Here is a 12,695-nt window from a genome sequence, read left to right as displayed (position 1 = left end):
TAATTTTCTTATCAGCTTGTTTACATGATCTATTCCCTACTTAATATCCATGGCCCAGCACAGCATATGGCCCCCAGTAAAAATTTAGTGAAGAATGAATGAATGAATGAATTTGCAAAGTGGAAGAATGGATGAGTTATCCTCAAGACCATCCAGCTGTCATATTAGTTTAGAATTGGGGGAGTTAAGTGATCTCTCCCTGGTGGAACTGTAGGAAAGTGTGCCCCTGAACACTCAAAGCTGGGGAGCACATGACATAGGCTCCCCTGTGGTCCCAGAGGCTAGATGGGAGCAGTTTCTGTGTGAATATGAGGCCATAGGACTTGTGCATGTTAGAGTCAAGCATTCTCCAGGGGGTTGGAGCCTTTACCAGTTTTCACAGATCTTCAGCATAATTGGTCTCAATGGACCATGGGCCCTTTTCTGCCCCACAATGAAGGACCTCAAAACAAGGGGGAGAGTTTGGGCCAGCTCAGTCGAAAGGCTGGGGCGTGGTCCATGACAGTGGACACTCTCCACACCTTAAGCAGGGTCTATGGGAGCCTCTTGCCCTGGGAACTGTATCTCCTTAGATGCCTAGACGGTGACCTCACTGATCTGTAGGAGGCCTTGGGAAAGCATGGTTTTGGAATGTTGCTCTTTACAGTGCTCCAATGGGAATCCAGATTTGAAGTGAGAAACTATTGGGGGATTTAATTGATGTTTCTGAGAGAGCCTGACCATACAGGTGAGAACTTGCCTTCCTGGAGTTAAAGATCTGGACCAGGGCCAGCTTGTCACCTTTGAGGGTGGTAGGCAGACCCTTGAGGTGTAGGGTAGGGATGTAGATAGGAGGAACTAGGCATCTTTATTAAGGAATTGACAAGAAGGATCATGCTTTGTCTGTGAGTTGTGCTGAGTAATAAAAGCAAGGGTAGATGAAAGGGTTTAGAACATGGGCAGTGGTTGCCGTGAGCTTTTAATATTCTTCTGTTGGGAATGGGGTGGGGGCTGGGACACAGACATAGGATGCCAATGAGCAGTTCACACACTCCTCATCCAAGGTCCTAAGAAGAGCATTCAGATCCTGAGACTGTTCCAGAGCCCAGGTCCCATCAGGGGAATGCAGAGGCTCAGGTCTGAAACTTGTTCAGTCTTTAAGAGACGTCTGGAACACATGCCCTGCCCTAGCAAAATAAATAATTCTGTTCATCCGGAGACCTGGAATTCCAATATGTGGTACTTAGGGCTCTTGTAGATGTTGGAATTCATAAGAGTCCCTCTGCAGTATATGTAAGATGCTGATGAGAAAACACACACACCCCACATTACGTCACACACAGACACGTGCACATACACACAAACAACACACACAGGGGCTAGAATTTTATGATAGAAATTGTCTGTGGCTTGTAAGGTGGAGGGCTACCTCTTGACGATTTATTCCTCACCTCCTGAGACAGGGTATCTGAGCCATTGACACATAGTTGAAAAAGTGTTGAGACCAGGAGTTATCTACCCTTCAGGTCTTAGTTCCAAAAGCAAAGGAGCACTTTTAAATGTCAAGCAGGTTATGAAGAACTCATTTCTATAACTAAATTCAACATATAGCCAAAGCCTAGAATAGAGTGTCTGTTGGATCAATTTGAAACCATTAAAATCATTTGAACCATTGATTTATACACAAGGACTTGGCAAGTGGCTTTAAAATCAAAACTAAAAATAGCATGTAAAACACCAGATGGAGAATATGAGTTTATGATTCACCCATTAGACTGAGGAGTCCCCCTACCCTTTCCAAAAACTGCTAAGTGAATTATTGCATGAACCAGGGACACCTGCCAACATACCTATTCATGTCACAGTCATATGTAATACAAAGTGTAAATAGGGCAGTCCATATAGACTTCTCTCTTTGGTGCTAAGGGTAGTTCACAAAACTGGGGGCTTAGCATGAAGCTTGATTTACCTAGTATAAAAACCAAATATTCAAAATCATAGAATTTAAAAATTAACCCTCCCCCCACCCTATTGATAAACATTGAAGTCATAAAAATTGGAAAATACCTAGAACCCTATTTTGAGGGCATGAAAGGATTCTCTGTGTGTTTACTCTTACACTGTGGAACTCATGCTGTTTCATTGCCTCACTCAGGCCAAACAGATAACCAAAAGAAGATTCAGAAGGCTTCCCGGGTATTGGTTTCTTTGCAGGATTTGAGATTTTCAGATTTTTTTTAATTCTTTAAAGTAGTGACTGATATTAGATTAGGTAAAGAATTACAATTAAGACACACAAAAAATTGTAACTTTCAATGAGACCTCTCTACAAGAAGAACATTGAGTAGTTATTAAGGTGTAAGGTAAACTCTGGCCAGATGGCTTCGAGTCTGAGTTTGCTTGTGTACCCATCTGAGGTTGAACATTCAGGAAGGCTGTGCTAGCAGGAGTTACAGAGGCAGCCAGGTAAAACATCAGCATTTCCATGTGAACATGCAGTACCGTGCCAGGAAGGGGAAGATGCTAGCATGAAAAACAGATAGAAAAACTAACAGAGGGTGTTCCTACGTGGCCATCCTGTTTAGTCATTGAGAAGAGAATGGAAGATCTGTGGTGAACTAAAGTTCTGTTTAAAGTTGGAGTGAGTTCTGTTGTCTGGGGAGTGTTGCTTGCATGGTAGCATTTGACTCAGTGCACACCAGAAGCTATCTGTGCCCAGGGTCCCTTGAGTATAAGTGCCTGCTGATAGGCAGTCTAGATGAAGGTGACAAGGATGAGAAACCAGACAGCAGATTCTCCTGTGAACAGCTCCACCAACTCACCTTCGGGGAGGGGTAGATGGGAGGTTGGAGCGAGAGGAGAAGGGCAGTGCTTGGTTGATCAGAGAGGAGAGAGAAAAGGGCCAACCCAATTGTCATTTCCTGCTCAAAATATGTAGTACTGTGAACACAGTCTGAAATGGAGAGCTCAGACATAGTGCAGTCTCCAAGTCCATATTTTACCTGAAAAACCTAGATCAAGGGCAAGAAACACCTCTTTCCCCTAATTCTGGTTGGCATTGTCCAGCCAGAGAACTCTTTCAAATTATCCACTCAACTCATTAAAGACTTGTAGCTCCATATATGATTAAAAGTTCCATTATGCCACCCAACCTGACTAAATAAATACTTCCCCCAACCCCCTCCTCTCTTACTGCCCATGAGCCTTGCTCACAGAGTGAAGGGAAGAAAGTGGGCTTCCTCTGCAGGGGATCACCATGGATGTCAGGGTGATGGAGGTGAGGGTTTGTCATCCTATCAGGTGTATTTGCAAGTTCTGCCTCCTCATCAGAATCCCCCTCCCTTTAGTCCACCAGGGTCTGTGTTGTGGGATGGGGGCCCAGAGTTGCCCTGCCGTACTTCACTTTAACCTTGAACATCTCCAGGATGAATCCCCCGCATTTCCAGGCAGAAGGAAGGGCACTTTCTATGTGCCTGGAGTTTCTCCTTCATGCTAAAGCTCTTAACACAAAGCGTCCTTATGGGTTTACTTCACGTGGGAATCCCTGGATTCAGGGGATGTTCTCCTTGACTTTCCAGCCCTGGGATTTAGCTTGACATCTAGCACTTAGTAGGCACTGAAAAAAAGGCTTATTGACCATGGAGTGGACAATACTAAGAGTGACCTTAATGTAAACTGTGACTTTGGATGATAATGACAAGCTATTGAAGGTTCATAGATTTTAACAAATGTCTTACTCTGGTGGGAGGAATGTTGATAATGGGGGAAACTGTGCATGTGGGGGCAGGGGTTATATGGGAAATCTCTGTACCTTTTGCTGTGGACCTAAAACTGCTCTGAAAATTAAAGTCTGTTGTGAATGAATAGATAGTTGTTAGAATCAGAAGTACTCTCAACAGATAGAATTAGGATATGTGTTATAGTTGAGTATTTTACATAACTTTCTCTTTGCTTTGTGTTCTTTTTTTTCAGGGTGTGAAGAAGTTTGATGAGCCCTGTGGAGGGAGAGACTGCAGTGGGGGCTGCCAGTGCTACCCTGAGAAAGGAGGGCGGGTAAGTCATTGCCTTGCAAGAAAGGTTATTATCTTCCTTATACTCCCATTGTAAATGAGAGTGCCTTAAATTGCCTCGTTAAGTCAGTTGCATACCTTCCTAAGAAATATAATATAGACATGTTCTTCTCCACTGGAACAAACAATATAATGCAAATTGAAATCAATTTATAGTACTCCCTTAATAAATTGAGAATAATGCAAACTTTCTTAAGCATCTTTTCTCTTATTCATTGCTATGAATACCTATGTCTGTGTATATATATGTATAATGCAACTATTTTTATACTTATTATTTTGTACATAAATATATGTTTTATAACAATATTACATAGAGAAAACATGGTTGCATTCGTACTGCAGAATAGATATTCAAACTAGAGAGCACCAGCCTCATACCAATGAGAATCATTCTGTTTAAATTATTCTACTCATTTTCTGAATGTCCTTTATGTAGCCCATTTCATAGGTAAGTAAGAGAAAAAAAAGGTCACCCCAAATTATTATCATAACACCTGGTGGAATTTAAACTAATATGTTCAAGCAAAGTGATTGGCCTCTCTGTTTCCATTAAAGCTGATGTTTGGGTCTTGGCATTGCTGATTTTAAAAAGACACTGTTTATATTTATATGATTAAGCCCAGGTTGGTGTGGGCAGCAGCATTTTGTTTTAGGACACAGAGTCTCTTGAATCTTTATGCCTTGGAATCATGTGTTTTCCTCTCAGCCCACGCTTGTCCGATGCCAGGTTGTGAGAGACAGTTAGGAATTCTTGCCAGCATTGTCCTGTCATTGGAAACAGAAATTATTGCAGCCCTTAGGTGTCCCCAATGAGTTTCACCCACCGGAACCCTGCCGTCAGTTTCCAAAGTAGCCTTTCCCATTCCTCCCCGCCACCCCCCACTACCCCCCCTTCCCCCCCCCCCCCACCACCACCACCCACCACCAAGCTTGGGCTCTGTGGCTGGGTGTTCTCATACATCCTCTCCTACCTGAGTCCTCTCCAAAAATCAAATAAGTAAGACTTGTAATAGGGAACCCCTTTATAAAAGTGGTGGTTATATTGAATACCATGTGACTAATCATTTTTGAATGGCAAAGGTCACCATTGAGGAGCATCTTGCCGCTACATCCAAGCTTGCATCTCCATGCACTGTGTTCCCATGAGCTGCAATCCTCAAAACAGCTTCTTCTTCTTGTTGTTGTTTTCCTCGTGGGTTCCTCTGTTTGGAGCAGCGACTTTACACTGTAGAAATTTCTAGTTGAAGGTCCTTTATCAGCATTTCAAAAGAATAAGTATTTTTTTAAATATGAAAGCCATTTCTTGAGATTTAAAATGCCCCTGGGGTCCCTTGCTATAGATTTTCCCAGCAATGCTCTGGAGCAGTGATGGAAATGTCTGACTGCAGAGCTCTCCCCTCCCTCAGCTCTTGACTGGCCCAGCCTTATATGGGCACAGGGAAGATAAATGAGTGGTATACAAATATCTGTGAGATTCGCCTGTGTGGGAGTTCGCTCGACTCTAGAGGGACTCCACATTCTTCTCCATGTGATCAGCCAAACAGAACCCAAACTAACTGAGGAGAAAGTCATACTGGGTCTATTCTTTTCACTTTGTACAATTATTTAATGCAGAACCAACACATTAACATTTCCCATGATGCTTTTACAAGAACTTTGTTCTTCAGTAAAGCTAGCTTTTTCTGATTATTTCAATAGATAATGCCATCTGTGCAGCAATATACTTTCATAAAATGCCAAAGGTCTTTTCAAAGGTGCTATTAAAAGGAAGATTTCTAAGTGCCTCTATGTCTTTCTAATGTAGTGAGTGTCCAGTACAGGCATTGAAACCTTTTTACTTCCCATCATCCCTAATCAAGAAAATACCTTGAGTCCGTTCCTATCTATTGTTGCCAAGTAATGTAGAAACTTGAGACCTTCTGGTTAATTTGATTAAAGAGAGTAACCCAGAACCCACAGTGGACTTGACTCTCCTATATTCAGACAGGTTATTAATACTGACCGAATTCACTGGAGATTTGGCAGTTGTCTGAGTAGTTTGTTCAAGAGACAGAGCCAATGGTACCCCACTTTTTGGCCTGGCCTGCAGGATCCACTGTCCATAGTGTTCAGATGACTCTTCTCTTCATACTGCTTAATGGTCCATACTGTCATTGGTGTTGGACCTAGACTCACCCTGTGATTGGACCATACAGATCCAAGTTGGGTTGTGTTATCAGCCAGTACCCAAGGCTGCCCCATTGATTCAGGTGTGCAGGTGTGCCATTGAACATTAATCAATAAGGTGATGGAAATGACTCATGGTAAAAGGTAAGAAAAAAAACCTACTGAGGAGAGATAAATGATGTCATTTATCATTTTCTATGGGGTAAGCCTAGTATATTACTGGAGATATTTATTGTTAGGACAGTTGCATAGACTTCATTAAATCATTTATAAAGATGTAGTGTCTCTTGCAGTTCTACAAACCTGGCATGGTATGTGTATTAAATATTTGTGGATTAACAAATTTACCTAAATGCATTCCTATAGAAAGCAGGGCTATTTCTGTCCTACTTGTGGCTTGATGGTAATTTTTTAAAGTAATGTAATGCATAAAAATAGCAGTTGGATGGATTTTGCTGTTCGGGGAGCTGTGTGCAGAGTTTGTTCTTTCCCACAGCTTCCCCTGGGGTCCCTTGCTATATATTTTCCCCACGGTGCTACTGTAGCAGCGATGACAATGCCTGGCTGCAGAGCTCTCCACTCCCCAAGCACTTGGCTAGCTCGGCCTTATTTGGGCATGGGGTAGAGTTAATTTGTTCCTCGCCATGGTGACAGCCAACATCAGAAACTGTATGTTACTGGATAACTTTTGGACTCTAAGCAAAAATCACAAATGTACTATGGATTCTGATTCCAAATGAAGTCTCATGTTACTGAATGAATAAGCTCTGTGTAAAATGTATCAAGCCTGATTCTCCACCCCTGAGTAAGTTGGTGGGGTATTGTCCTAGGGAGAGAATTGTTTCTCACAGGCAGAGCTACACATGGATAATCCCAGTAAGCCAGAAGCTGGAGTAGGAAGAGGCAGGCACTGCGGCCCAGCTGTCTGCGCAATCCTCACTTCCTGCTCAGAGCTGGATGATCTAGCCTGAGTCCTCTAGTGCACACAGGATGGTAGGAGGACACTCACATTGGGGGGGGAAATGATTTGTTCTAATCTGGACTCAGAACAAAACTCTCAGGTTTGGGGACTTGTTGATGAGTTCTTTTTCCAATACAGTAACCTTTTGTGTCTATATATTCCTCTTGCCAGATGTTATCCTATAGGAAAGGGATTCTCCAGGGTGGTGGGAGGGACACAGGCAGAGATGAAAAGAGCTTTGTCTCTGTTCTCAGGAGTTATGAATCCCTAGCCAATTCTCTAACCACCTCTGCAGTTGCTTGGTGAATTAAAAAAAAAAATAACTTCAAGAAATGATTTCAGGCTTTATTGTTGTTGGAGGGTCTGTATCTCAAATCATTGCTATGAGGTATGTTGGAGTGTTTAAAAATTCTAAGTCCTATTTCCCCAATACTACACAGAGGGATATGCACAAAGGAAGTCAATGAACTAACTTCCCAGACCTTCTCCACCAGGACATGTCATACAATTGTCAATACCAGAGAAGCTGTCCGGCCCTCTTATCTGTTGCTACTCTTTTTCTTATTTCTTTCTTTATACACTATGAAGATGGAAGGTGGTTGAATGGAATGCATTAGATTGGATTTATGTTATAGAATTTCTACTGAAGCAGAGGGACTGCCACCGTATTATATAAAGGTTGATAGTATGGAAAACAGAGAGAGCAGGTGAAGCATTGATTAGACAAATAAAGCCTTTGCCTTTGCACATTTTTTTGTTGTTGTTTGTTTTGTTTTGTTTGCCCACCGCAAATTTAATGTGCATTAGGAAGCTTAACTTAAAAACCAACAGCATCGTAAAAAGATGTCATTCATGTTCATAGCAGTACATAATCCTTTATAAATACATACCTTTGCACATTAACTCACGTAAAAGGTTGTCAGATTCTCAGATTTTTCCAACTGAGTTCGATTTTAATTTATTACTTCAATTACTTAGGCAGGTTCCTGTTCTCCCAACCCTTTTTGGTTTTTGACCCTAAACTCAGATCAGATAGGTAATTTCAACTTTTTCATGACATCAACCTTTACAAGGCACCTGTTTTCCTAGGCGATCATATTTCAAAAATTCCCCAGCCAGGTGACTCAGTTGGTTGGAGCGTCATCCTATACACCAAAAAGGTTGTGGGTTTGGTTCAGTCCTCTGTAGGGGCACATCCAAGGTAACGGATTGATGTTTCTCTCTCACATTGGTTTCTCTCTCCCCTCGCCTTCCTCTCTCTCTCTTAGAATCAATAAACATATCCTTGAGTGAGTTAATTGGCATCTTCCCCATCCCTCAGCAGTCATCCAACCCACATTCACCCTCCCTGGGCTTGACAACATGAGCCACAAAACTGGAGACTAACTCCCAGAAGGTTGCGATTGATAAACGCACCCTCTTAAGCAATGACTGGGTGCTTGGTACAAGTTATCTTTAGCTGTTGCTTGAGTTTCCCACGGTCTGTGGGTCCCTGGACTCTGTACAAAGTGTGAGGGAATAATTCTTAACCTCACAAGATTTCTCAAATTCGACAATATAAAGTGAAAGAAACCAGAGAAACTGAGTGGAAGGGGAAGCAAAGGGAAGAGTGAAGCTCTTGGAGATGGGCGGAGATGGATGAATGGGAACCCAAGAAAATTGTCTTTAGCACTCCCTGTCAGCTCAGATGGGTAACAACCAAGAGTTGAAAGAAGCAGCCCCTAGCCGCAGGGAAAGGACTAGCGGGGCCTAGAGCAGCTATGAACCGCAAGTGATTGGCAAGCTCTTCCCTCTAAGGTGAGATGTAGTCTTGCTAATAATAGTGTCTTCTATTGTGTATTGCTAGCCAGAACCTTTACCCTTAAATGTGTATAACCAAGATTTCAAAATAAAATGGAATTTTTATTTGAAATGGCTCAATATAAATCTGAAAACTGGTAGACCATTGTGATGCTATGGAGAGATACTCAGTTCAGAATGTATGTACTGTGTGCGGTCTGTAATTCCCATAGGTTTCCATATGCAGTGTGGCCCTCTAGCTTAGTTATTTGAAGACACTTGCAAGTGTCAAATAAAAACACCAGTACTACTGTGGCAGACCTCTTTTCAAACCAGCAGCTTTGTTCCAGGCACATAGTTTTTAATGGTATGCTCAGCATACTTAAGGGAAGTCATCTCCAATATTTTATGCACTATCACAGCCCAGAAAAGGCAAAGAATTATTCAGAAATAGTAGAAAGTCCGCCTGGTTTCCGGGCTTTTATAACCCTTGTCTACACATAGCTCCCAACCACTTTCAAAATTGTGTGGTTATTTTTAGTGTGCCTTGGGAACGGCAGTGGATCTGGCTGATCCAATGCCGCAGTAGCTGCAGCAACTCGGTGACTTGGTTATTTTCTACAGGAAAATAGTATGTCAGCAGATTTGGACAGTGCCCACCTAACTTGTACATCACATCTGGTGATGTGTTTTTAAAGTGATATTTTCTTTTATGTCTGCCATCGTAGGAAGAACCCAGCTTCCTGCTAGCAATGGAATTTCACATTTCTTCAACACTCAAATATGTATTTTTTTTATCCTCTGTGTGCAAGGCACTTGTCTAAGGACACCCTGAACAGCAGAGGCCCTGAGATAAGGGTGTGCCTGGTGTGTTTAAGGGACAGCGAGGAAGCCAGTGTGGCTCTAGCAGAGCGAGGAAGGAGAGACTTGGGGAAGGTGAGGTTCTAGAGAGAAGGTCAGGACAGCAAGAATATTGGGTAAGAGCCTTAGAGACCATCTGACTGAGTGAGATCAGAAGCCATTCAGGAGACTTCTTTAGAAAAGTTATGTAATTTATAATTTACTTATGCCACAGAGCTCTCCAGGCGGGGAAGGCCCCTAGGAAAGGCAAAGTAGTTGGCTATTAAGATTTAGCCAAAACCGGTTTGGCTCAGTGGATAGAGCATCGGCCTGTGGACTGAAGGGTCCCAGGTTCGATTCCGGTCAAGGGCATGTACCTGGGTTGCGGGCACATCCCCAGTGGGAGGTGTGCAGGAGGCAGCTGGTCGATGTTTCTCTCTCATCGATGTTTCTAACTCTCTATCCTTCTCCCTTCCTCTCTGTAAAAAATCAATAAAAATATATTTAAAAAAAAAAGATTTAAAGTCAAAAGTATTCATTCATTCAGCAGATATTGATTGCACATCGCTCATAAGGTAGGCCCCATCTAGGCACCAGGAATCCAGAACTAAGCAAAGCAGTCATTATCCCTAATCATTTTTTAATTTTCTTTAATAAGAAAAGGGAGGAAGGGAGAGGGAGAACTAGAAACTGATCTGCTGCCTCCTGCATGCCCCCTATTGGATATCGAGCCTGTAACCCAGGCATGTGCCCTGACCTGGAATCGAGCCTTGACCTCCTGGTTCATAGGTTGATGCTCAACCATGGAGCCACACTGGGCCAGGCTAATCATTTTGAGCTGGTATTTGAGCTCTGTACTCTCCAATAGAATTTTCTGCAAAGATGGAAATGTTCTTTATCTAGACTCTTCACCAAGGCTAATTGAGCCTTTGAAGTGTGGCTAGTGAAATGGATGACTGAATTCTTAAATTTTATTTACTCTTAGTTAATTAAAATTCAAATTAAATACCCAACGTGGTCAGTAGCTCCCATATTGAAGATCCCAATTCTATTGAGTGTGGAGAGTGGAAGAAAGAGACAAAAACTTATAGTGAATAGGTAAGAATGTTCTGAATATCACATCCTAGACAAAAATAAAACACAATAAAAAGTCAGGTTTCATGAAAATAAACCAAGATTTGGTACCTGCTGGGCTTATGTCTTTACAAAAAAGTTGTTATCTCAAAAAATATATAGAGCACATTGGAAGTGGTGTATATGCAGATGTGTCAATCAGCCAGACAGGAAACTTTTGACTGGTCCGTCACCTCATCCTCCACCTTATTGCATGGCCTCTTAGGGAAGTTGTATTTTTTGCTTTTCCAACTTGAACCCTGATCAGGGCACTTCCCTTCTGAAAACTTCTTGTCTGGTTTCTCCAGTGCAGGTCTGGTTTCTCCAGACCTTTGGTAATCCAGTCCATAGCTTCAGAATGTAACGTCTCTCTTGCTTTCTTTTCTGCAATATTAAGTAAGCATTTTATTTTCTTAAAGTCAGATTTTTTAATAATCTGTTGTAGAAATGAGTTAATTATGCAGCTGGGGAAATAGAGGCAATTATAAATGTTTAATTTCAAAACGACCATTATAACATTCCCAAGGTTTGATGGAAAACGGGCCAGTTTGGCGCTCATACAAAAGGATGAAGTTTTATTACCGCCTCAGTGAATGAACTTAAAGGGCATCATTAGAGACAAAAATCAGTGGTTAGGGGAAAAACTGATTCCCATGACCATTGAAATCATCGTTTCCTTCATCTGAAGCATGACCAACTTCACCCTGGATTCTGTCGTTCCCTACCAGCAAAATACGTTGTTAAATAACAGGAATCCTGAAAGTCATTGGTGAAAATCAGTCACTGTGCCTGTGGCCTAGTGTTTATCAACCTGAACAGAAATTGCCCTGACACAGCAGTGAAGCAGATATTGGCTAGGTAATGTAGTCGGCAGAGAACACGTTTATACTAGGTACAGTTCAACGATTAATAATGAAGCTTCGGCATATTGATGTCTTAGCTCCTGGGTGCAGAGGAAGAATTTTCAGTGTTTTCACATTTTATTTATTTATTTCTTCCTCTTCTGATGGACAGTAGACACACACACACACACACACACACACACACACACCCCATATTCCTTCATAATGAAAAATTGTACTGCATTCTTGACTCCAGATGTTGTTCATGGAAGATAATTACCTCAGTGCCTCAAACACAACAAGTCTTTAGTGAGGTGTCTGTTACCCTGGAAATACACGGGGTAGCCCCCTGTCTCTTTCTGGGAGAACCATACACCCATAACCATACATTCTCTTCTGAATTACATCCAAACAAATCATGGACTAGACACTTTCAGAGCTCAGGCAAAAGAGGGAACAAAGTTGAGAGAGAAAAGTTAACGCTTTTTTTAATCTAGGCAGGTCCCTGTCCCCCCAACCATAAACTGTGATCAGATGTTTTTTTGGAAAACAGGATGTTAGTGACAGCATGGCTTTTGCAGAAACACAGAAATGACCCCGTGAGGCAGGCCAGCTAGTCAGAGCAGATGGCGGAGGAGCATCCATGAGCTTCCCATAGATTTTGTGTGGCGGCCTCAGCAAGCAAAACCTCAGAGAGATAGGCTGTCCACACTGGCCACTGTCTAAGAATGGTGACAACATTGTTAACTGGTTCTGGTCTAAAGTTGAGAGTTCTGGCCAGGCTGGTGTGGCTCAGTGTTGGAGCGTCCACCTATGAACCAGGAGGTCATGGTTCGATTCCTAGTCAGGGCATATGCCTGGGTTGCAGGCTAGATTCCCAGTGTGGGGCATGAAGGAGGCAGCTTATTAATGATTCTCTCTCATCATTGCTGTTTCTCTCTC

At 42.3% G+C, this 12,695-nt stretch overlaps 1 protein-coding gene across 2 annotated transcripts in view; it reads left to right on the top strand.

Annotated features, from left to right (window-relative positions):
* COL4A2 (collagen type IV alpha 2 chain) overlaps nucleotides 1-12,695 on the top strand; it is a 180,658-nt gene that overhangs the window by 43,212 nt on the left and 124,751 nt on the right. For both annotated transcript variants that reach the window (XM_070408599.1, XM_070408598.1), the window contains exon 4: nucleotides 3,952-4,032. In XM_070408599.1, the coding sequence (XP_070264700.1) occupies nucleotides 3,952-4,032 (81 nt within the window). The remainder of the gene's footprint in view (nucleotides 1-3,951; nucleotides 4,033-12,695) is intronic.

The sequence above is a fragment of the Myotis yumanensis genome, unplaced genomic scaffold (assembly GCF_028538775.1).
Source record: "Myotis yumanensis isolate MYYU_CA2020_CCGP unplaced genomic scaffold, mMyoYum1.0.hap1 SCAF_3, whole genome shotgun sequence".
In the NCBI taxonomy this organism is placed as follows: Eukaryota; Metazoa; Chordata; class Mammalia; order Chiroptera; family Vespertilionidae; genus Myotis; species Myotis yumanensis.
Note: the sequence above shows the minus strand (reverse complement) of the source record. Positions and strands in the feature narration are given on the sequence as shown.